Source organism: Lycorma delicatula, chromosome 9, assembly GCF_047948215.1.
Source record: "Lycorma delicatula isolate Av1 chromosome 9, ASM4794821v1, whole genome shotgun sequence".
Taxonomy (NCBI): domain Eukaryota; kingdom Metazoa; phylum Arthropoda; class Insecta; order Hemiptera; family Fulgoridae; genus Lycorma; species Lycorma delicatula.
This window is the reverse complement of record NC_134463.1, coordinates 76927271-76954983: the sequence shown is the minus strand read 5'-3', so window position 1 is coordinate 76954983 and position 27713 is coordinate 76927271. Positions and strand designations below refer to the sequence as shown.

The 27713-nt window shown below is 30.4% G+C and overlaps 1 protein-coding gene across 2 annotated transcripts in view; it reads right to left on the bottom strand.

Annotated features, from left to right (window-relative positions):
• The window catches only part of LOC142330283 (monocarboxylate transporter 9-like), a 90173-nt gene that overhangs the window by 8585 nt on the left and 53875 nt on the right, over positions 1 to 27713 (bottom strand). For both annotated transcript variants that reach the window (XM_075375475.1, XM_075375476.1), the window contains exons 2-5: positions 5343 to 7762; positions 4094 to 4473; positions 2509 to 2626; positions 418 to 639 (exon numbers count right to left, since the gene is read on the bottom strand). In XM_075375475.1, coding sequence (XP_075231590.1) covers positions 418 to 639; positions 2509 to 2626; positions 4094 to 4473; positions 5343 to 6635 — 2013 coding nt within the window. In that variant the 5' untranslated portion in view covers positions 6636 to 7762. The remainder of the gene's footprint in view (positions 1 to 417; positions 640 to 2508; positions 2627 to 4093; positions 4474 to 5342; positions 7763 to 27713) is intronic.

Below are 27713 nucleotides of genomic sequence, written 5' to 3'. Positions count from 1 at the left end.
AGCAGTGTGCTCACTTCAAACATCTTTTGCAAAAATTTGGTATCAATGTAAACTTTTGGTAATGTAAATTCAAAATCGAATTTGTTTTCATTTCATTCATAAAGTATTACATGTGCAACTCTGTTTAGGTAGCAGTTTGATTTCAAGTTTATCACCTGATGTATAATTATAACAGATATATTTAGTTATATGAGTTTTATGGTGTAAACAATCAATCATTTATTCTAATTAAAATATTTGAAATGGCTACTTATTATGCATAAAATTCTTAAAAAGTATAATGTATTAATCAACATTTTGTTTTCAGTGATAATTCAATGTTTTACATGAACATGAATAGCACATTACTGAAAAATATATGTTCATAACAGATATAAACTATATAAAACATAAGTCATCTGCAATATAAATACATACCATTCCAATTGTATTAGTGAAACCAATCACGCTAATTACATTTGATGCTTCATTCTCATTATAATTATGTCTTGTCATATGTTCAGCCAAATAAAAATATGGAACGATAAACCATGTGAATAGTAGAATTGTAGCAACAGACATCAATAAAAAGTGAAGTTCAAGAAACATCGAAAAATCACACATATTTGCTAACATTTCTTTCAGTTCTGTTTTCCATGACTAAAACAAATTAAACAAAAATTTATTATGTTTAACAAATTCAATACTTAAAACAAAATTGAATTAATGCGTCAACAAAAGAATAATTTTAATTAAAAAAAAACCTGCAATATGATCTTTGAGTATAAAAATTTAACCACTATTTTTAAAATCATTTCATTATACATGTTACTATTTCATTATTTAACTATTAGTATTATGGAATAATAATAAGTTAAAATTATTTAATATTCTTCAATAGCCAAAAGTAAACAATTTTATCAGTACAGTTTATAAATTGCTTTTACAAGACAAAGATTTCATTTATTGAAATGGTTGATTTCTGTGGTGTGTAATAAATATTAAATAAGAAATTAACTTGAATCATATTCATGTGGTAAAACGACTGTACTATTCTTTGTAAAAATATTCTCTCTATCTTTTGTCTCATATACAAGGTACACTTTGTTTCATATATTTACGATGTGATTAAAAAGTGTATTAGATTTAAATTGCCCTTCACTTAGTATGCCAAAGTTTGTTTTTTCTTTTTACATTTTTTGTATGTTTTACAAAAATCCAAAATCCTTCATGTTATAGTTATATGTAGTTCATACATATATATATATATATTATCAAAATTATTAACAATGTTGTGTTTATAACTTACTTCTACAACATATTTGACAAATGCTGATTCTATACACTGTAGTTAAAGAATGCTTTTATGTGGTTTAATGTACCTAAATTTGAAGCTACATCCTCATTTTTGCTGGAGAAAAATTTATAGTCAGAACTGTTTATATATTTCATTGAGACATGATGTTTTACACGTAAGGTTTGTACAGGTGTTTTTTATCGAAAGACTAAATTGTTTCCAGCTTTTTTAAAAATGACGAAGTATTTTCTCCAAGTCTGTTCATTTATGTCCACGTATATTTCTTGTTTTGGTCACTATTATTTTGTTTGTTTTTTTTAGCTTTATTCTTCACCAAGAGCTCTGATACTGATTATTTATTTTTACTTTTTTCAGACAGTTACTCTGGTGTTCTGGTTGTCAGTTTTTCTCATAAATGGAAAATATTTAAACAAAAAATTACTACTTTTCTTCATCCATGGTTTAAAGAATTTTTAATTTTTGTATTGAATTTTTATGGTGTAATGATGTAAGCAAGATATCATTCTGATATTCAATCTTATTTTTTTGAAAATTCAAAAAATATAATTTGAAAACTTTCAATAAAAAAAAAGTATATTTTCTTGTTCAGAGACCTGTAGCCCATTGTTAAGTATCAGTCTCTTTGAATCTTTTATCTGTATTCTGTATTTTTTTTTTTCATTTTATCAAGACAAACATTCTCATCTTTCAATATTTCTTGTAACTTTTTTCATAAGGATAGCAATTTTTTATATGCCAATCCATTAAAAATAAAGATAAGCTAAAGAGTATGAAAGAAATAAACTTAAAAAGTATGGCTGATTTAAAAAGGTACTAAAAATAAGAAAATAATATTTTTCAGTAATTATTTAATTTTCGACCCTTTGGAATTTGAGACCAAGTTAAAGATTATTAGGTTATTAGTAGTTGTTTTTAGTTTGTTGCCAACTTCTGAAAGTCAACTAACATTTCAAGAGTACTGAAAAATGTTTTTATTGCTTTTACTTGCCTTATTTTTCATATACTTTTTCACACATTTCATCTTTCTTGTTAAAATGGATATTTTAAGTCGGAAAGAGGTTACTAACCAGCCAACTATATACAGGTATCAAATGTAGCCACTCACTGGATAAATTGCACATTTTTATGATGTATGTAAACAATTAATGAAATTATAAACATATGTGTCTTTAAATAATGAATTTTAGATTGTAGATTGTAAGAGAACTTACCTCTTCTGCTTCTCTTGCTAAAGTAGTCATAGAGTTACGATATATATCTGGACAAGATGAAGCTCGCAAATGATACTTATATGTATTCAAAACTGCACCACGATACATAACTGAATTGCTATTACAAAAAAATATAATAAAAAAAATTATCCTATTCAAATGACATGTACATCTTATTTATACGACATGTAACTACTATTATTATGCAATAATAATAAGTTACAATTATTTAATATTCTTCAATAGCCAAAATTAAAAATTTTGTCAGTATAGTTATAAATTGATTTTACAAGACAAAGATTTCATTTATTGAAATGGTTATTGTTTTCTGTGGTGTGTAACATATATCAAATAATCATTTTAATTAACTACAAAATTAGCATAAAATGGAAAAAAATATAAGTGAATGAAATAAGTTACATAACAATAATAAAAAACAAATCTTCATCTATGTCATTTATACAAACTTCATAATATTAGTATTCAATAAAATTGAATACTAATGAGTATTCAAAATACTAAATTGAGTATAATGAGTATGCTTACAATGAATTCAGATGTGTTCAGGTATGTAATTTATATTGAAGATTACAATTTATCACAGACTATAAACATGAACAATTATAACTTTTAATAGTGAAGGTAATCACTGTTAATGCATAAGCCCAGAACACTCTAAGAGATATTGTTTACAGACAATAAATAAATATTTCAGATATAATATTACATAATTTAATGTAGGTATTACATCTACAAAATTCTATGTACATTAGTCTTACGCACCATCAGCAAATTTTCTATATTGTATTTATCATAGTGAATTTTTGACAAAATAAATATATTTAGACAATAATTATCCTGCAAGAGTAGGTGCGCTATTAATTTACTTACTCATTGTGTACATTGACCTTATATGTGAGTTAAAATACGGTTTTATGTATAATTATTATTATTATTATTATTATTATTTATGTTTAATTTCATTTCTATTATTTTATCTTTTTATTTATTACATTTAATTAGCTCTTTATATTTAAAATATTATTACAAATAAAGTATAATGATGTGGTCTATGGAAGTGGAATTTATTTACTAAGAGTACAGTCAAAAATTTAAGAAAAGAAATGCTTTTTTAAGACTAGTCTCAAAAATTATAAAACGTTAATCCAAAATAAATAATCAACTTTTAATTTTTTTATACTGGCAAATCTTATTAAGTTTTTCTAAAAGTAATCACATTTTTGTTTTTGATAGCGAAAACATTTTTGTAATTTTGAGTTGAACAGTAGATTCTAAGTTTTTAAGGTAAGCATATTATAATATACAAATAAAAACTTTTCCAAAGTTCACTGAAATCGATTTAGTTTTCATAAAAAAAAGAGTACAAGTTGGTATAAACATTAATCAAAATTTCAATATCAGCCTCCATTAAATTTAAAAAAGTGAAAAGCAAAATGTACAGGTCACAGAGAGCAAAATCAAGGGTAGCAAAAAAGTATTAAAAAAGGGAGAAATAGAAGTAAAAGGTTTATGAAAAGAAGAATGTTATCTAATACTACATAGAAAATACTATTCATTTACTTACCGATGCACTTTGATGTTTCTTAAGTAATGATGATTATTCAAAATAGACTGTTTCTTTTTCCACTGCTGATCAGCAGACATTTTTGGTGCTGATTCATATTTTACTGACTTAGTGTTAGGCTTGGAACCTGATAAAAGTGGTACCATAGTGGTATCAACATTTGATGTCGGTGTTACAATAGGTCTATTACTTTGATTTTGATTTGCTGATGTAACTTTCATTGTAACAGGTAGACATGTCGGTCTGGTTTTATCACAAATTTGATTAATTTTACAATTATCACTCATGCTACGGCATGTTAATAAGCTTGGATAATTTTCCAGTATTACATTGAATACTTTTTTATTGCTGCTTAATGATGCTAGTACTTCTAATGGTACCTGAACAAAAATAAATGTGTAAATAATGGTTAAGTATAGTTAAAGATCATTTTCTTGTTCAAATTTTGTTAGAAAAGGCATAATTATACAAGTTCAGGTCTGTTATTGTAGGTCATTGTGTTAATGAAATTCTGTAACGAAATTCAAATTTTTTAGTAAGTTTAATATTTTTTACGTAAGTCTAAGAATGTCTAAGAATTAAGGTTGTGTAATTTAAACCTGTTTACCAAATTCTGGCACTTTATAGCCGACTGGAAAATTCGCTGTGTACCATCCCAAACAGATTTCAACATCAGAATGACTTCTTATTAATTCTTAGAAAAAATGTATGTGAATGTGGTTATGTGATTCAAGTGTTTTGTAATTTTTTTATTGCATTAATGCTGGAAGATAATTACCACTTAAAATATGGGTTAATAACGATTTTTTCATTTCATATTTAAGAGAATTAATACTGAATGTACCAGATGGCAGAAAAGCAAGAACTGAAACTAAAACAAAAATTAACTGAAAAATAGTTGCTAGTAATAAGAAAGATGTGGATTGATCCAGTATTGTTCAAGATGAATCAGAGAGGTCTATAGTAGAATCTTGTTAACAGAACATTCAGTTTGTGAGCCAGAGCATAACGTATTCAGTAATAATTTAGAACTAGAAATAAGTAAAGTAACAGAGGGTAAAAACTGAGGATGAAGAACTTATACATGAAACAGAAATTAGCTGAGATGAAAAAATACTGTAAATATATTTAGAAGAAAAAATACAATATATTTATGGCCTCATCACAAGTGATTCTTATTAGATGACAACTAATTTTAACTATGGTTAAAAACTTAAAAATAATAAAAATTAAATTAAGTCAGACCTACCTTTTCATGTTCTTGCACATAAGTTGGTAAGTTGTAAACTGACTGAACATTGGCTTTAGCACTTTTGTCATTATTTTCATCTTCAGATTGAGTCGGGGCCGGTGACTTAGCAATGTTAGTAGCTAGTTGAGTAAGAATGTACTCAGGTGATTCACCAGATTTTAGCATTTCCCTTATCTCTTCTAGGGCTTGCAGATCGGCTGCTGTAGCAAGTGAAGCAGATGAGGATTCACGATTTGATTTGGATAAAGCGGCAGTTTTTTGTTCTTCAATCCACCATTCTGGATCTCGCATTAAAGCACCACAAACACACATATTTAAAAATGTACCGGCTAGCATGATTACAGTACCTCTCCAGCCAAATTGTTCAATAAAGAACTGTGTCATCGGTGCATAAACAACAGTTCCTACACCAGTTCCACAAGCACCTAATCCTGTTGCAAGACTTCTTTTTTTATCAAACCAATAAGCAATACTTACGACAGCTGTGACATAACATAAACCTAACCCCAAACCAGCGATGACACCAAAAGTTATATACATCATGACTATTGTATCACAAAAAGCACTCAATACAAATCCAGTTCCAGAAACTATGCCGCCTAGAATTGTCATCCAGCGACAACCAAAACGATCTACCAAAGCGCTTCCGATGGGCCCTGATAATAATGGTACCGCCATAAATAAGCTACCAATCCATGAAGTTGTACTTTTAGATTCTTTGAAGTATTTTAAAAATCGAATGTATAAAAGACCAAACGAAAAACTTATACCATCGGCGATCATGCTTATAATCAATGAAGATAAAACAACCATCCAACCCCAACCACCATCAGGTACTTTCGGTTTCTGTCTTTTACTTTCATCACCATCATCAAATAAAGATTCGACACTACTCATGATTGAATCTTCTTCTAGTGGTACATCAAATTTAACTCCTTCATTATTATTGTTGTTATTATTACCAGTGCGTACTAACTGTATGTTTTCTTTTGGAATTACAGTCACTGTATCTTCATTACTATCAGTAGGACTTTTGTTAAGAACATCTGGAACCGATGCAAATACAGCTGCAGATGATGGAAATAATGGTTTTTCTTCATTTTCTTCCGGCTCATTATCTTCAGATTTACTAGTAGAATCTGGTACAATACCACTGCTACTTACAGATTTAGCCGGTGAACTAAATGTACCTATCGATGAACCACCCATAGATGAACTTAAACTACTCCATCTTATTATGGGAGCTAATCCTGCAGTTTTATTTCCACTAATTTCTACTTGTGGTTCCATTCTTTTTTTTTTTAATAAATTCTCACAGAATTTCAGTCTAAAGATAAAGAAAACAATTTACTACAAATTATCTGCTACTTTTTTATAATACTTTCTTACAATGAATAAATTTTAGAAGCTTGGCCTTTACTTTGTAATTATAGAAGTTACTTCCCCTCCTTAAAAATTTCACACAATACTTTATGCGATATATCACAGAATAATGAAGCAAATATAATTAAAATGAATACTGCCACACTGAAATTCCATCATAAATTAATTTTACATCTATATGTTTGAAAAAATTTAATTTTTTTGTTGATTTGCTTACAAATAACACTTACACCATAAACAACAATTAATTAAAAGGTTCCAAAACAATAATTGTATACTGATAAGAACGAACACAAATAAAGTGTTTGTTCAGATTATGAATTAATTATTAACAAGACAGCCTATATAATTTATTTAATAAATTATTTTACAGAACAGTCTGTGTCCATCTACGGGGCCACCCTTGTAAATCTAATGGAAATTGATAATGATAACGATTTAAATGATTTAATGATTTCACAAATATTTTATTATATTGACAAACACAGCATCCAGAAGAATTTTTTGGTTTATTACGTTGATTAAATCTTTGCATCAGATTCACATTCATTCGATAATGAAAGTGATGAATATAATAATAATAAAGGCATTTCGGATAGTACTGGTGATTTTTAAATAGTACTGTAATTAAATTTCTCATCAAGAACAGAATTTAATTGCTTCCAAAAACCTGACTGATGAATTTTTATTTTTATTTTTTGTTATTTTATTATCAATGTAGATAACCAGCATACAGATTATTATCAATATTCACAGATATGATAATAGGCACTATATAATGCATTCCCAGAAATAAATTTCTCAATAAAGCACAGTCTTGTTTGTTATCTTCTTTCTTATTATTGATTATTATATTTTATAATGAGTCTAAAATAATAGTAATAAAACTTGTACAAATAATTTTGATGAAATTTCTTCATATAGTAAAGGCATCATTATTTGTTTATTTTTCAATATAATTCAGAGTAGTATAGGCTAGTAAAATGTATAATATCACAATAACCCTGCAGTTTTCGTAATAGAATCACACATATCTGAAACAAAAGAAAAAAGAAATTAGAAAGCTTATTATTTATCAACAAGTTTTGAGAGAATAAAGCTAATTTATTTGTTTTAAACTATTATTGTTAAAAGAAACCTCTATTTCTTTTTCTGTTTAGCCTCTGGAAGGTATTACTTATTAGCCTCATAAGGTATTACTTCAGAGGTATTACACCAGTACTCACGATCTAGTAATCAAATCCGTATAAAAGTAACTACCATTACTAAAATTTGAACCTTAGAACTATTAACTTTGAAATAAGCTGATTTGCAATGATGAGTTCACCACTAGATCAACACAGTGGGTTTATTAAAAGAAACTATTTTTAATTCAATTAGTGAAATAAATGAAAACACATACAAAATTGTCTGACTGCATAATTTTTGAGATTCATTTTAACTATTGAATTCATACCTCAGATGTTTATTAACCAATATGAACAAATAAGGTGTCATTTTTTTCAAAATATAAAGCTTAACATTTTATATAATAAAATCTAATTTGATAAAACTATTATTTACAAAGCTATTAATGAAATTTTAATAGCTGCCAATATGGAATTTTTTAAGGTAACTTATTTATTTTGTAGACAATGTTCTTACATAAAATTTCTTTATAAAACTATTATTTACAAAGCTATTAATGAAATTTTAATAGCTGCCAATATGGAATTTTTTAAGGTAACTTATTTATTTTGTAGACAATGTTCTTACATAAAATTTCTTTAAAATACCTCAATCTGTTCCTAAGTTATATAATTTTACTGAAAAAAGCACAGAGTGGTAGACAAATAGAGAATGAAACGAAGTAGGACACTTATCCATAACAATGTTTTGGTTTTTCTGATATTCTAAATCAGCCCCTTAAGTTTGGTCAAATTCACTGACATCGTATATCCAAAAGCATATAATAGAAACTAATTTCTTCAGTAAATTTCTATTTGGAATATTTTTTCAATCACTTATTTCTGACAACTAACAAAACAATACTATAAAAAAATATGTTAAAAAATCATATAAACAGTTTGCAGGTAGTTTATTATGAGAACTAAATAATTTTTATTTTTTTTTATTTTAGGAACAAACAGAAATTTATACTAATGTAAAAAATTCTTATATAATTAAAAAAATAAATCCATTTTAACAATGATAGTAATTAAAGATGGAATACAGAGTGTAGTGTTACACTTTTTTAAGGTAGTCCATACACACCCAAACAATAAATCCATTGGGTAATCTGTAAAGTGAATTAAGACATGTTCTATATAATACAAACAATAATAACTTTTGAGCATGTAATTGTCCAATAAAAAAGAAGATAAGTATTTAAATTTATAAAATTACAGTTACACTGTTACACTTGGTAAATTTCTTAATAGTTTGAATAAAAAATGGAGAATGTTTTCAATCTGATTTTTATTAATTCTATTTATTTATTTTATCTATCTATATCATAAAAGCAATTATCTGATTTTCTTTTGGTTTATTTTTATGTCCCTTATGTTTGGCGAGTGGGCAAACTCCTCCAGGGACACTCTGTGATGTATGTTATATACACATGTACAAACCTGGTATGTATACATTTCTCGTATCTTTTAGACCAGTTTTGATAATTTTTTTTAATGGATTATTGCAATAAAAAATCTACATGTAATAATATTAAATTACTACATTAAAATATTCTAACTACAAACTAAGTATAATTCAATTCACAAGCTACAATAATATACATTCTATTTTATGTTGTGTTTTATAATATTTTTCAGGTTTTTAAGTGTTGTAGTACGGCTAAATTTCATAAATACATACACTACTTTAGCATCATTTAATATTTTTAATTACTGTATTCTTACAATCAACTTTATGATTCAATAGCTCTTCAGTATGTTAATTAAATAACACACATCAAGAATGTGTCAGCAACATAACGAAACATTGTAATTTTCATAATTATAATTTTACATATTGTTTTTATAACAACTTTTTACAGCAAATTATCATCATCTTTAGTAGTGTTCACTATAACATCGTTATTAATGGTTCTTGATTTAAAAAGTTTAGAAACCTCTTTATTATGTAGTTGAATAATATATTTGATCTTTGTTTTATGTAATTGATTTTAATTTTGTTTATAATAGACTTAATGTATTCATAAATTTAATATTATTTCAGTTTGTTGAAATTTTGGTTTTTATGTAAAATTTATTAGTTGTGCTTAATCTATTTGTAAGTCACATAATACAAGAACATCCTCAATATACCCAATCGATATCCTACCCTATCATGATATATGAGAATACTCTTGATAAAAAAATGTCAGGACCTAGTGATATGCTACCAATAAACGTGCAGAATATGTTGACGTTTTGTACAACATAATTGGGATTTGATGTTTACAGCTGTGGGACTTCTTATAGAAATTACTGACATTTAATTAAGATATCCTTGGGTTATGATCTATATTTGTACTGTGTAGGGTTTGGAAATTTAAGCCATTTTATGATTATGTAACTGAAGTTCCCCAATAAACTGAAAGTGCCTTGTGATTTACAGATATACAAAACAGTGAGTCAATACAGTTCTTCTATCTTTATAAAAGCTTCTGTAAGCCTTGAGAAAAAAATGTTTTTGATTGAACATTAAGTCTGTGTACAATTTTCTTCAGTTCCTGGCCAGAGGTCAATCAATGGCCTTTTAATATTTCTTTGAGTAAATTAGACAGCGATAGTATAAAACAGCGAAATCAGTACATGGGGGGCAAATCAGAATAGTTTGTACTGTCTGGGTAATAGTACTCTCACGCAATAAAATAATACCTTTCAACCATTTTCCTTAGTTGGTTTTTATATAGCGGCTTTGGCCCTTTTTGATAAGCATTTTGGTGTAATGAGTACTGTTTATTTTAACTCCCTTCCCTGATAATGTTCTGGTACTGAGACTTTGAGCCCCAAAAACCAGCTTACATTAAATTTTCTTCTGACAGTTGATGTTTGAGCTTTTTCCTGGTAAATCCAGGAAAACTGCATACCCACCATTTATTCTCTGTCTCAAAATGGTAGGTTTCTGTCAAAGAAAGCATCACTTTCATCACTGCACAGGCCAAATCTTGTTGACAGATGTCCAAGTACATTTATGTAGCACTGTGAGCTGTTTTCAATCTTGCACAAACTGTGAATGATTTCATAGCTAAAAATAGGATTAATTTGTAGACCATTTTTATTCACTGCCTTTCCCAGATCCGTGATACATATGTGCTCAATGTTGTAATCAGTTCAACTGTACCCAGTATTTTCCCCCAGCACCAGATTTTATTTCTTAACTGGATGGGAACTCTAATTAAAAAAAATATTTTACTTTAATTTTCATTGCTTTAAAGACTTTGTTAAAACGTACGCGGATAACGGGCATAATTTTTGGTTTTATTATTTTTTTTGTAACATGCTACCTGAACAAGGAAATAAAACAAAAATCTTTCATTACGAGGTCGATAAATGCTTCGAATATTGTTTATAGATATTGTTAAAATTGCAATCATGTCAATTATAACATATTTTAGGTTATTACATTCATGCGTAATCCGTACAATCATACTTAACATAAATCGAGATAGAAATAAAAATAAATTGAAACGGACAGTGACATTAAAGCCAAAGTATTTGTGCTTTTATTTTAAATAGAAAATAAACACGACATATAACCAAAACGCACCTTTGCCATTATTTATGTATTGTAATTTTATTTATGTATTTTGTATACAATTCACAGATAGCGCTCGCTATGAAAACTTGCGTTACTTACCTACTTGAAAACCCTAATTACATTAAAATGTTCCATTAATAGAAGATATTTCGAGAATAGTTTTTTTTTTTAAATATGTACCACAGTAAAATCAATTCTGTTTTTAATCCCCCAATTTCACGAGCGGGAAACCATTTATTTTTCTGTTACACACAGGGTTGCCAGTTTTTCGAAATGACATCGGGATTTCAGAAAACATTTTTTTTTTTATTTATTAAAAAATCAGTAATTCAGTTCAAAGTCTTTTTCAATTATATAAAAAACAATATAAACAAAAACATAAATGTAAAAAAAAAAGCTTAAGGTAATACTGAACTGAAGGCACATGGCACACGCACTACGACATTTGTTGATAACCTATTATCGTAATGTAGTAATTCATAATACTGAAGGCACACAAAAATTGAGAAGAAAATTTATTAAGGTTGAAATTGGATTGAACGATTGAAATACGTTTTCGTTTTTTAGATTACGTTAAAACTAAATATTTTTAAAATATGAACTATCAAAACAATTTTTTTTTTCTAAAAAAAAACCACCACTATAAATGTATAAAGAAATCATAAATATAATCTAACCAAACATAACCTATGCTCGCTAGTCAAGATTAGCGAGCGTAGGTTAAGTTTGGTTAGATTATACTTAAAATTTCTTTATATATTTATAGTGGTGATTATATAACCCATGAGACCCTTATTTTTTGTTATCGATTTTTATAGATTCTGATTTATATACAATGATAAAAGGTGGTATTACGTAAATGGTATATATAAAATAATCATTCTGTTGAATACCTGTATTTAAGAAACTTAGAAAAGAATAAGTTTGATTAAAGGATGCAGTAGGACTTTTAAAAGAATAGAAAAAAGTACTTAATGGGGTCGATAACTTTTTAAGGGGAGTTAAGTGCTTCAATTATTTACGCTTAGACGCGCCTTATAAACAAAGACCCGTCGCGTCTTAATCACAATCACACCACAAGAAGAAATAGTTTGCTGTTATATTATACATCAGTGTTTATACGAATTTCTTATGCTAATGAACAGCCAACGAACCGTATTTATAAAAGATTTTGCATTAATGTAGTCTTTACAAGGAAATACGTTAATTATATCAGTATTTAACTATCGTACCGAGAATCCTTCCGTTCCGTACACCTCTTACATTAATGAACTCTTTCAATAACGAACATTCTACTCGATATTTTTTTGTAGAAGGGATACAAATATTTGTTTCAGAAACCGATGTTTTGAGCTGAATAAATTTGCATAATGATTACGAAACATTTTTTAAATAAAATTTTTATTTTTTAATTTTGTGATGTTTTTTGTATTGATTAAAGAACAATGTACGGAATAGAAAAGCATAATATATATATATATATATATGCATACAGTCGACCTCTATTGACGAACAATTCTACATAACGGAGAGTTTTGAAATTGATTTTTTAATAATCAACGACGAATTAGGAAATATGTTGATAAAAGTATACGTGCGTTTAATTTTTGTGGATGTTATATAAAATTAGTAGAAATATAGAAAGCTAATATAAATACATAAAAATCTAAATCTAATGGTTTCTGAGTCAGTTACATTTTCAAACAAAAACTGCACAACCTATTGAGCTGAAATTTTGTATGAACTTAGTATTTATACCTGAAAATAACATAGGACTACAATCGTTAGGAAATACGCTTCACCGTTCCAAGAAGGTGGCCGGTTTAATAGTTTGTGGTAACAACCGGATTATGTTCCTAGCCGATATTCAATTTTACTATGGTCAAATCGAATTCAGAAACCACTTGCAGTATTTGAAATAAAATTTTCTGCAAAAAGGTCGTTTGTCTTTATTCGTTCAGTTATACTTGGACAGCTCATGTAACTGAAATCCAGCGGGTTGGTCTAGTGGTGAACGCGTCTTCCCAAATCAGCTGATTTGGAAGCCGAGAGTTCCAGCGTTCAAGTCCTAGTAAAGCCAGTTATTTTTACATGGATTTGAATGCTAGATCGTGGATACCGGTGTTCTTTGGTGGTTGGGTTTCAATTAACCACACATCTCAGGATTGGTCGAAGTGAGAATGTACAAGATTACACTTCATTTACACTCATACATTTCATCCTCTGAAGTATTATGTAAACGGTAGTTACCGGAGACTAAACAGGAAAATGAAAGGAAAAGCTCATGTAACTGAGCCCACCGGGTTGGTCTAGTGGTGGAACGCGTCTTCCCAAATCAGCTGATTTGGAAGTCGAGAGTTCCAGCGTTCAAGTCCTAGTAAAGCCAGTTATTTTTACACGGATTTGAATACTAGATCGTGGATATCGGTGTTCTTTGGTGGGGTTGGGTTTCAATTAACCAACACATCTTAGGAATGGTCGAACTGAGAATGTACAAGACTACACTTCATTTACACTCATACATATTATCCTCATTCATCCTCTGAAGAATTATCTAAACGGTAGTTACCGGAGGTTAAACAGCAAAAAGAAAGAAAAGCTATGTCACTGAAGATAGGGTCAACCTATCTTACAGCATTGCCATTAATTAAATCATATTGATTTAATTTTTTCGATATCTCCTTCGGTTATCGAGAAAAATAGCTTTAAATGTACGACGGCGTACGGGGTAAATTGGTTTAGACTTGCCGTACAACTTCAAGCGCCTCCAGTTTCCTCTTAAAAGTTGTATTTTCGATGACAATAAATATTTCATAAGGGCTGACGTTTCAAGTAATTGGTATCTACTAGTCAATATTTCTCGCACAGGGAACTATATATCGCTTACTCCAAAGTCAGCTATGGGAATACTCTGTATATGAACACTCCAGAAAGGAAAGTATTGTATAGATGTCCATTCGGATCTCTTTCGGAACTCCCCCCCCCAAAAAATAAAACACTTAATTTTTTAACTAGTCGGCCAAAAATCTATGTATTTTTAATACCCTGTCAGAATTAAATGGGAATATGCACGTTTCGAAATAAAAAATAAAAATTCAACGTAAACAAAATATATTGAATGAAAAATTTATTATAGGGAAATTCAATATTCAAACATTATTATTCAAATATATCAAACACGTAATTAAATAAAATAGAAAATTTCATTATTCACATCATAGCAAAAATCAATAAATATTAGTCAATTATAGAAATTATTTACTGGAAAAAATACACAGATATACTTAAAATAACTTCAAATTGATCTTCTTTTTTATATCTTTGACGCCATAAAAACTCGCACAAATAAGAATCCAGAAGTTGCCGATGCGTGCCACATTCTCTTCAATTACGGCACTTTGCACAAGCCCACATACTTTCGATCCTCTGAATAAAAAATCAAAATTGGTAGTTTTTCGTTTCTCACCCCCCCCCCCCAAACGTTTGCAAGTTTTTTACCTGGAGATAACTGAAAATAGCAAGAAATATTGATATTAACAATAACCAGGTTGGAGATATAACCATTTATATTACCATTCTTATAACCATTTATATATATATTTATTCTATAAATAGAATCTAAACAAACTTAACCTACGCTCGCTAACCTTACTAATTAACAGGAACGGTTTGAATATTTAAATAATAAATTCAGTAATTATTGCAATTATTTATTATTTAAATAATCAAAACATTACTGTTAATTAGTCGAGATTAGCGCTTGAAGCGAGCGTAGGTTAAGTTTGGTTGATTATATTTATAATTTACATCTAGAATTATAAGCAATAATACATATATTTTTAATATGTAAAAAATGTTAATATGGAGAATGTTTAAAATGATCGGTATAAAAGAGTATGTTAATGTATTATCGAGTTATTGCGTTATTTCTCCAACCTGGTTATTATTAATATCAATATTTCCTGCAATTTTGAGTATTTCGTATTATTTTGAAACATGCATATTCCCACCTAATTCTTATTGGATTAAAAATACATCGATTTTTGGCCGATAAGTTAAAAAATTAAGTTTTTTTGGGGGGGGGGAAATTGCGAAAAATATTATGTCCATACTTTAGATTATGTTCAGAAAATGTTACACAATATATCAATAAACCTTAAGAACATAAAAAAACCAAATAAGGTTACCTCCTCGTGTTGTTTTTTTTGGAGTAACGACCAAAAAACACGGAGAACGGTGAAAATATTTTTTTACTCGTTCGAAGGACGGATAATGAACTGTTTTTAAGATGGAGGCCGACTATTCTGAAACCCGCATACTTTAGATCACTCAAAGTTTCTAGTCCTTTTCTTACCAAACTGTAACTCTGAATAAATTACGATATACTGATAGTTTTTATAAATTAAATAGGTTTTAATTGTTATTTATCAGTATATTCTCACAAGCATGATAATCTAAAATTATGCTAGATAATCTTGACGTGTAAGGATTTACTAGCCCTAGCCGGCTACTAAAAAATAAATATATAAAATTGCAATCGTTTAAACTTTTACATCCTAATTAAAACAAGTTTGTATATCAAATTTTGTTAAAGCAGGAATATTGTTAGTACGTACAAGTAGAACAGACAGAAATCATGACAATGTTTATATACAGAAATAAACAAAACTATGTTGCTATGGTTCTGTAACAAACATAACTTGAAAAAATATCTTTATACTTATTTATAGACTAAACTTTAATTTTATATAAGGCTAGCAGACCCGGCAATGCTTCGCTATTGCTATATATATATATATATATATATACATATAGAGAGAGAGAGAGAGAGAGTTTAAATGAACACAACTGAAAATTTGATAAAAAAATTAAAAACTGAACGTCACAAATTTTACCTTTCACTTATTCTCCTTCCCCTTTTCCCTTTCTCCCTTCTCCCTCGCACCTCTCCTTTCCTTTTTACCTTTCCCCGTTTTACCCTTTTCTCTTTCCACCTTTTCCCTGTTTTCCATTTTCCCTTTTGCCCGCGCGTAAATCGGTCCATTAGTTTTTCGTCTTTAGCGGACACACATACGAACATGCCTTTTATATATATATATATATATAGAATAAAAAAAGTCTGTTTGTATATTTGTTTGTTTCGTAAATATCTCGACACCGGCCCCACCTAGCGGGTATAGTTTTTGCAAAAATATTTCTTTTCACGTAACTAATATTCATATTCTGAATATGAATCAAATCGGTCCATAAATACATTTTTTCTAAATATCTCAACACCAGAGCCATCTAGCGGGTTCTTTTTTTGCAGAGATAATTCTTTCCATGTAAGTAACATGTATTCTGAATATGAGGCAAATCGGACCATAAATACAATGTTTCGAAATATCTCGACGCCAGCGCCACCTAGCGGGTCCAAACTAATTCAGAAACCTTCCCTGGCATGCGTCCAACCATTCCCCAAAGTTTCATCGCTATCGGAGGAACGGTTTAGGAAGGTATAACAAATATACAGACAGATAAACATTCATTTTTTTTTTTAGTGAGCGCTACATAGCGCTCACTATGAAAAATTATTTCATTCGACTGCTTAATGAAAATTGTGAAAAATAAAATTTCCTATTAAATCACTGGTGTCTCAAGAAAAATTTTTTACTTGTTTTTAAGTAAATAAAAATATTATCTTTTTTTTCGAAATTTCACTCACAGGAAGTATATAGCTAATTGAATGTGATTTAAAATATTAGCTTACCCAAAGTGATGCTGAAAAATATGATACGTTCATTGTTTAAGCTTTAGTAATTACCCAATCAATAATCAAGTTATATGGATAAATTTAAAACCTCCTTTAAATTACAATAAAAATATAAGTAAAAGAATTTTCAGATCGGCCTTCGCTTCTTGAATTATAAGCGAACAACGGTGTAAGCAGGGTATATATATATATATATATATATATACAAAATGGTTAATCTGATTTATGTACATAAAGGTAGATTATATTCTACGTAAGCATATAAGCATACAGAGTATATATTTCAGTGGGCGACAGATGTAATAAGAAATAAATTTACCTGCTGATCGATATCACGCTACCGATATGGTATTTTAATACCGAAATTACAATAAATATGAAGCAATAAATTACTTCAGCAAGACACAGCGTCTTTTTATCAGAACACACATAAAACAACTGTTTCACGATTTCGTCTTATCGTGAATAAATCGACGTCATTTTTGAAAGAGATTGTTTTGATTATATTTAATCAAGGTTACATACATATAGTAATTTGGAACTGTATCGCTCACCATTATAATCAAGGGGCCACTCCTTACTTATTTTCGCTTCGCACGTTCTGGTTTAACAATAGTCGTTTCGTAACAATGGGAAATATTGAGGAAAATAAAATTTGAATACTCTAGTGAATTTATTTATGCTAGAATTGATTTTTTTTATACAATTTATACTTAATACATGATGTTATTAATAATATTATTAAGATGTTACAATGATATCTCAATCTAAATAAGTACTGAGGACGTGCGAATAGAACAAGATGAAACGGTCGTTAGCACATAATAGACATTGAGAATGTGTATAGCCATTTTATATGTATGAAAAATAAATAATATTTACAAAGATTAAGAAAGAAGGACTAAAAATTTCCTTAAAAAAGGCAAAATTCATGACAGTCATCAAAGATTCCCCCGAGTCCCTAAATACGAATTATATGAAAATCAAAAAATAAATAAATTTAAATATGTAGGAAAAATAATCCAAATTAATGGTTTAAAATAAAGAAACCGATCTAAAGAGATCGGTTTAGATCGATCTAAAATGAAATTAATCTACCGACTAATTAAAGATATTTATAACAAAAAGAAGATCTCGATAAACATCAAAATCAGGCATTACATTACGGTAATCAAACCAGAAAGCCTCTACCCATCAGTATGCATCTTCAGTTTGAGATCAGATGAAATAAGTACGATAGAAAAAAAGAAAGGACAGTCTTGAAAAAAATCCTAGGACAAATAAATGAATAAGAATAGCAATTCAAAAGTAATAAAGATCTTTATTAATGAAACTGAGAAAATGTTATACTCCATCAATAAAAGAATAGGCAACTTCTTAGGCTAGGATTAGACCCGGTTAAATTAATACTGGAGGGATTCTTCTTTCTACGTTACTCCGCCTAGTCGGTCTAGTTCAAAGAGCTTTACAGATTGCATTGTCTAATAAACTGTACTTATAAACTAACGAAAGGTGAGACCTTAAATTTCAGCCCATAGGAGTCATGTTAAAGTTTATTGTAAAAATTTAAAAGGCGACCTTCGTATAAGATAATATCGTAAGATTTTAAGTAAATACTGTACAGTTCCGTTGTTGACAGTTAAGTACTGCCGGAAGCCAAATTCAGCCCCTAAACTAGAAAACACTTTTTTTATTCTTGTTTTTTTGAATATGTATTTGAAAAACAGCAAGTGTAGAGTATGACTTATTTTTATACATCCCGTCCTCTACTTTTCATCTGTACAAGGCGTTTCATAATGTTCTTCGGAGTTTCGAAAATTCATTAACATAAACTACTTCACTCATAGGAATAAAAAAAGTACTGTACGAAAGAGTACTTCAAATAGTTTTTTTCCACATAAACTAGGCAGTTAGCAAACCATTTGCTCGCTAGGCGTCGACAGTAGAGAAAATGGCTGCCACGGGAAGCGAGAAGTTGTTTTGTGTGTTAGAATTTCACTTGTCAAAGTCAGTCAGTAATTTCTGTGCAACGTGCGTTTCGGTTGAAATTTCATAAGGAGCCACCAAGTGACAATTCAATTCGTGCATGGTATAAACAATTAAGTGAAACCGGTTGCTTGCACAAGCGAAAATCAACTGGTCGTCCATCAACCTCAGAAGTCAATGTCGAACGTGTGCGTGCAAGTTTCATTCGCTGCCCGTCAAAATCGACTACGGCTGCAAGCAGAGAATTAGGAATTCCGAAAACAACAGGGTGAAGAGTTCTCCGTAAACGTTTATTATGCAAACCGTACCGTCTTCCATTAATCCAGCGTCTTTCTGATGGAGATAAAACACGTAGGCTCGATTTTTGTTTACAGTTACGGGAAAAGATGTTGTTAGATGAAGGATTTGTAAATAAGATAATTCTCATATACTTTCCATATTAACGACAAAGTACACCGTCATAACGTGTGAGTTTGGAGAACTGAAAACCCACACGCATATGCGGAACACATTCGGGATTCTCCGAAAGTAAACGTTTTTTGTGCGATCTCTCGTGAGGCAGTGTATGGGCCGTCCTTTTTATGGAAACTACAGTAACCGGCATGATATACCTGGATATGTTACAATTACGGCTTATGCCTCAGCTACTCAACGACTTCATTTTCCAGCAAGATGGTTGCCCTGCCCGATTTCATAACAAGGTTCGACAGTACCTTAACACAACATTATCTCGGCGCTGGATAGGACGTGCGTCTAAAGAAGACCAACACATTATGCTGTGGCCACCAAGATCACCAGACCTCACGCCATGTGATTTCTTTCTCTGGGGTTACGTGAAAGATAAGGTGTTTATCCCATCAATGCCGCACGATATCGCTGAGCTAAAGGATCGCATAATCAATGCAATCAGCTCTATCGAAAATGACATGTTAGAACGAGTTTGGCAAGAGCTAGACTTTCGTGTTGATGCGTGCCGTGTCACCAGAGGAGCACATATTGAATATTATAGATTTTAACAAAAACTATTAAATTCCCTGCATCACCTCGAACAACTTTCATTTAGGTAAGTGAAATACTTTTTTGTACTGAATTTTTGTAACTCCTAAGAACATTATGAAACGCTCTGTATAATCACGATTAAACTTATAATTTTTTATACGATATAAAATCTCCATACCATATTACTCAGTACAAGCTTGTAGCTTGATGAAATAATCATCTTCAGAAAAAAAATTCCTTCCATTTTTCAGTTAATATTCTGTTACTGCTGACTAAAAATTTTCCGGTTTTTATTTAGTACAACTGTTTGAACACAGGCAGTGTTGATTATTTTGTTATATAGAAAATGTCCAGAAAGTTATATAATGTGATTTTTCTCTATTTAATTTATTCCATTTTAGTCAGTTGAAACATCCGTTTCTTGTTGTGATGTGTTGAAATGTGATTATAATTGTTGAATTCTATTTTTATTGTATAGGTTTTCTTTTTATCTGTGACTGAAAATACTTCTTAATTTCTTTAACAAATTCTGAATAAAATTGTATTACGAATAAAAATGTCAAATAAACGCATTATTACATAATTAGCAAAATATAATATAATAATCTCAAGTACACTGAAATCTGGTTAGAGATTTTCTAAAAAAAAAAAAATCTGATTAGGCAATAAAACAATAGAAATCCAGTCGTATTAAGTTAGTATCTCACTTCATTTAGATTTGATTTTTTGATTATTTCTTGTAAAAAAAAAAATAGTAAAATATCTCTACTGACAAATTCATTAAACGAAAACATCAGAAATAGATTTGTAAAATATTTTTAAAAGAGGAGTAGGAGAGAATCTGTCATGACCAGAGATATATTATGTGACGAGAAGTTAGAGGTAAATTTAACCAGGGCGTGCCAAATCAATAATCATAAACTAACTATACAAGAGAAGCCGATATAAGTTTTTTCCTCTTCAAAGGTCAATATACGACCTGACATTTAATTTAAAATGTAGGTCTTTCATCTCTGATAATTCGTATCGACTTTTAGGTTGGCCTAGCCTTGCCTATTCATTTTTTTTCTTTTTCTTTCTTTAGTATATCTTTTCTGATACCCATTATCGATAGTCTTTTTATTTTCAATTCATTATTTTTAGTAGCTTGTAATTTGAAAGCCAGGAAATGACCATCCATTTTTTTCTCTCTTATATTATCGAACATAGATCAACATTTTAACACAGATTACTTAATAAAATAAAAAGGAACGTTAATAATAATTTTAAAAAAACTATAAATTTTAATAAAATCTTACCGATTTACTGTTAACTGTAGACTCTATCAGACTATTAATATAGTCACGAATTGTGTTATAAAACATAAATAGCCTACAAATTAAGATGACTGACTGTTCCATATATAGTTTTTTGTATGCTATCTTCTAATTCAAAAGGTCCTGGCTTTGATTCCTGGTATAAAATACCGGGATTTTATGAAGTAATTTCATTCTTATTAGTTAAATTTGAACCTCAACTTACACAGTATCATCTGGTAAAGAACATTTACAACTTAAAATTAATGTTTTTAGGATGGCTAAATTGCTTCAATTACTAAACTCAAAAATAATACCAAAGAGTATAACTAAAAAAGTAAAATTGTTTTGGTAGAACGAATTGATGGGCAGCCATGAATCGGGGAAGATAATGAAGAAGGGTTGTCCGCAGGTCAGTTATTGTGAGTGGTGGAGTTTGATTCACTTATGCGGATAAGGTTGTTCAGCGGGTGTCATCATCGTGGCATATGCTGACGATGATCTCTTGCTGGTCGAGGGAGGCTCGGGGACGGAGGTTGAATTCCAAGCCAGTCAAGCATGCAGGATACTCGAGCGAAAGGGTTATCAATAAAAGACGTCGTTTCGCTCGGAGAAGACCACGATGATGCTCCTCAAAGTCCGTATGGCTGTGAGGCGACTAGCCGGTGTATCGATGTCTCGAACACGAAATATATTCTAAGTCCTCAGAGACATTTATGAGGGGGATCACTTTTTCTCATTTTTCTGACTTCCTGTTCGCCCCAGACTAAAACCCCCCCGGATCTCCACCGATCCGGGCCTCCGCTATCCCCTGACCCCAAATCCAAAAAATCCCAAAATTTCCCCCCCCCCCAAAAAAAATCTTCGCCAGGTCAATCCTTCTTCCGTTTCTAGACTATTCACTCCATTTATCACTTATCCGACCCCTCAACCATAATACCCCTCCCAAAAAAAAAATTGAAACTCCTAGAAAAGGAAAGATTTGGCCTGGCGAAGATTTTTTGGGGTGGGGGTTATTTTTGGGGTTTTTTGGATTTGTGGTCAGGATTTAGCGGATGCTTGGATCGGTGGAGATCCGGAATGGTTTTGGTCTGAGACGAACAGGAACTGAATAAAATTAGAAAAATTGATCCCCCTTATAATTGTCTCCGTGAGGACTTAGAATTTATTTCGTGTTCGAGACATCGATACGCTGACTCGCCGCCTGACCCTTTAGCTCGAGTGTCTTCCATAATTGCGTGGCTTGGAATTCAACGTCCGCCAACAAGCCTCCCTCGACCAGCAGGAGACCATCGTCTGCCAGGTTGTTCTCTTCCAGGTGAGTTCTGAACTATTTTAACGCGTCTATCTGAGGGCAGATTGTTTACTGACTTCTCTTCGTGTAAAGCCAAAGAATTTGTAGATGTTCAACGTTGTTACAAATACTGCCAGTTTGGACGCACAGCTGAACTGTGTAAACACAGCTGAACTGTGCTTCCACATTGGGAATGAGAGACATAAACGAGAGGAGTATCCTAAGTAGTCGGAGGGCCCGACTTCTGTTAACTGCAGACGTCTTCGAAAGGACCATAAGCACTTTCTGAATAGATAATCCCCTTTTGTATTAAGGACTGTTGTAACAGTCCTAAATACAGAATGGAGGAACACTGTTATGCTCCTCCCTTTTTATTGCAATCGACTGCACCAAAATTGCCCAAAAAAGCCCAAAATCAATTTTTTGGGGATTTTGTACTTTTTCTTAATTCCAATAATAAGCTATCATTGAGAGCTTTTCAAGGATATAATATGATCAAGTGGTACATATTTTCATTGGTTCCACAGTTATAGCGAAATAAGATGTTAATCAAATATTTGGATCTTACAATGGGAAGGCACATCGGTTCGAATCCGACTTAATTTCCTTTTTTTATAAGGTTTTCCTTTAATTTAAATATATTCATTTACTAATAATTATTAATCTCCGATTGTAAAAAGATATGAAAAAACTCAGAAGTTATTAGTGAAATAAAATTTTATGTACTTTTCATTTTAATTCAAAAATGTGTGTATGGTTTACGGATCCGACACATTCTCACTTAACCACATAACTACTTGAGGACGTGAAACAAAGTTAATATATAAAAATTAATATTTATATTTACGTATAAATGTAAAAAATATATTTATAAAATTAATATACAATGTTGGTATGGCACCACGAAAAAAGTGATGCAGTGTGGTGTCCACCACAATACAATTGTGTAACTGTCCACTTTATTAAGGAATTGGAGGATCGTATCTCACTTTCAAATAAAATAAGTTTAAATGAAGTGCATAAAAAAATGTGTATATGTAATTTAATAGGCGTACAAGGAAGTCATGTGGTTCACATTAGATTTTTAATGTTGTATTCACTGTGGTTTATTTAACATACGTCATGCACCTTTTTTCTTCTTTGCTGAGTTTTTATATTAATGTTTAGTTTTTTAATTGTTTTTAATTATTTATATGTTTACTAAATAGATATCATATCTTCGGGCGCGTTAATCGAGTTTTAGTTTTTTTTTTTTGTTATATAGTTTTTCCTGGGCGATGACAACGTGAAAATATTTTCGCCAAAAAAAAATTATTAAATTCATGTTTGTTTTTTGCATTCATAAAAGCTGAACAATATTTACAATGTTTATTAAAAATTAAATAAATATGATTTAACAACTTAATTTTTCTGTATTTTGTATTATTCTCAGTTTAATAAATTAAGTAAATAAAGTTTTGAAAGGTAAATGTTAGAATAAAAGTTTATACGCTACACTTTTTTTTTATTGTATTTGATGATTATATTAACTCATTACGTTTGTGCTTATGCGTAGTATTAACATGTAAATGTACAGAAGCGTATGAAAATTGTCAAGCTTGACCGGGAGTTAAACTCAAAACCTTTTGAATGAATTACAAAAATACTATTGTTCCATCACATAAAAAACGGTTATTATACTGTATTTTAGGCACCCGCTAATTTAAAGTAAACCCTTATTTTCCAAGCACAAAAAAAATATTCTCCAAAATTTCCAATATAGGTTTTTTCCAGTGAATGTAAGTGCTATGTTTACATTCTCTGACAGAGCAATATACAAAATTTCCATGTTTTGAAAGTATTTGCAAGAGTTAAATTTTACCAACGTCAAATAGGAGTTGTAATTTAGAAAAATTTTACTTAATTTTAGTATTTCATGGAATTTTTGTGAAAATTATTTCACAACCATTAGGTTAAAAATTCTTTTTATAATTTACTTCCTGTGTAGATTGAGCTATAGCTATAGAAGGCAAAGTATTGTAATCGGTCCAATTTGGCCACAAGCAATTTTCAACGGATATTGACGTCTTGACAATAAGAAAAACCAAAAAAACAGATTTGAAATTTCCCGGTTGTTAATGTTCGTATGAAAGTGTGTTCGGTATCGGCCTTTAAATCACCTTACATCTCCAGAACTGCAGTATCGATTTTGACCAAACTTGGTCAGGTTACTTCTATATATAGGCACTGATCCCATTAAATTGTCAACTTAAAAAGTCAAAGGGTGAGGCTGTAGTACAAGGTCACCCTCAATATCTCAAGATTTCGATTAATTAAGGTCGTATTTTACTTAGGAACATTTGTTAACAATTAAAAAATAACAATACTTGCAAAAAAAATTTTGCAAAATCGTACCACTATCCCAAAAAAATCTGGTATGGACACTACATGACATCCTTGTACGCCTATTAAATTACATATACACAGTTTTTTTAAATGAAAGGTACATAAAATTTATTCAATTTATAACTTCTGATATTTTTTAATTTTTATTTTTTATTATCGAATTATTATTTATTGTAAAACATATTTTACAATCAGAGGTTAATAATAATTTTATTAATATCAATATATTTAATTTAAAAAGAAAGGGAGATGAAGGCGAATTCGAACCGATATGCCTTCCGGTTGTAAGATTCAAATATTTCATTAATTAAAATTTCATTTGGCTATAACTTTGGAACCGATGAAAATACCACTTATGATATATAGTTGAAAAGCTCTCAATGAGGGCGAATTACTCGAGTTAAGAAAAAGTCCAAATTCAAAATTTTTTAATTTTGGGCTTTGTTGGACATTTTTAATCCAGTCGATTGCAATAAAAAGGGGAGGTACACAACTAGATGTTACAACAGTCCTACATCCAAAATTTCAACATCCTACGGCTAATCGTTTTTGAATTATGTGATATACATACGTACGTACAGATGTCACGCCGAAACTAGTCAAAGCGGATTCAGGAATGGTCAAAATGGATATGTGTGTTGAAATCTGAAAACCAAGACTTTTCGCGATCACAATACTTCCTTTACTTCGTACAAGTAAGTAAAAATGCTTAAAAATACTGCTAGTTGGGACGTCACAGGTGAGCGGTAGAATTAAATAAATGAATAATATTTAAAGTGGAAAAAAGTAACTCGGTCTGGTTGGGTCTCGAATTCGATCGCCCGGTTGTTTCCATACCTGGTGCGTTTAACTTCACAACTACACCAGTCTACCGACCGTACGAGCGAAATTTGTTTCGTATAAGTTATGAATTACATTAGTTTAGTTAGTGTCGACCGTTGCCACTAATACCGCCACACTCGCGCGAATTAAATACGGTATGCGTGCGCGCTTTAGTTAGAATCATTGAATTAAATAAACGAAAATATATTATATTTAAATAAAATGATAAATATTTTAAATAAAGTTGTGGCAACTTCTTTCGGCAATTTCGCGTTTCGGCAATTTCTTTAACGTCCATCTCAAGAAGATGCCGACAAAAAATTACTCCTCAGCTAGTATTCAAGGTTCCACGACATACCACATTTATACTACCCATATTTGTAAGACGTAAGAGCGATCGACTTTGCTCGTCACTGAAAGTCTCCATTACAATTGATCCGTCTCTAAGTTTTCTGATGTTCTTGGGGGAACCGCTTGAACCCGTAACTACCTTATTGATCAGGAAAGGTGAAACCTTATGAAGGGCGTCACCTTCCTAATTATTGCGTTAAACTAAAAATCTGACATCCAAGTATTTTAAAGGTGTTTTGTCGCCATTCAAATTATTTAGCTCGGGACAGTTGTCGTCATCAGACAAAGCCGATCAAAGTTTTTCACAAGACATATGTTGGTGGTTTTTGCAGATGGACCACCAACCATCATAGAATTTGTTTGTGAACTTGACATTTTGGTCCCACGAATACCGGCGATATAACAGACCATTCCAGCAGAGCGCACGCGTACTGGAGCTAGAGCTAATCAACTGGGTTCGCCCAGGTGCCCAGACGACATTGCTTGAAACTTACTACGTAGACCCGGTCACCCATCGGTACGATAGTTTCCACGTTGGGTTACGATTGAGCTTCGTGTGTAGCGTATGTGTATAGTGTAAAGGGTTCTGCAGTTTAGTGTCTATTGGGAAGTAAGGTTACAGAGGTTAGGCACGCAGGGATGCCAACTCCTAAAGTCTTAAAGAATAAGACTCCCCGTCGGGAAACGTGTTGTATAGTTTCAAAGACGTCCTACGGGAAAAATAAAATAATTTTCCCATATTTCTTCCTTAATTAAATGCTATAATTTTTTAAAAATAATTTTATAACGTGAACTGTACATAAATAAATAAATAATAACAGTATATATGTTATTATATAATACTAACATAATATTAGGCAATCTCGAGATCTAGCTGAATGTGTTCCGCCCCCCAGACAAACATAATATGATTTACAAAGTATCTGTTAAATTATTTATTTTCAGTGACTGTATCATAGTTTTAAATCTAGGGATAGGCGTTCGTTGTACCCCGTGAATTTCTACGGATAAACATTGTTGTACGAAGAAAGCGCACGCGCACTTACACGCAATACATATTACTTTAATATATCTAATTTTGTTTCTTTAATCGTATTTATTTGACTCTTATGTTTAATTAAATAAATCAATTTGGGAACTACATATGTGAATTAACGTGAAGGTAAGTTGATTATTATGTAAATGCAAAAAATAAATCATTATTTTTTGCATTTACCAGTTTCGAGACTTAGCTTAACTGGAAATAACCGGTTAAAATGTAATTATGCTTATATATTTAATCATTACAGTACGTCACTCAGTTTTCCTCGAGAAATAAACAGGTAACGATATTTTCTTTAAATATAATTAAATTTGCATTT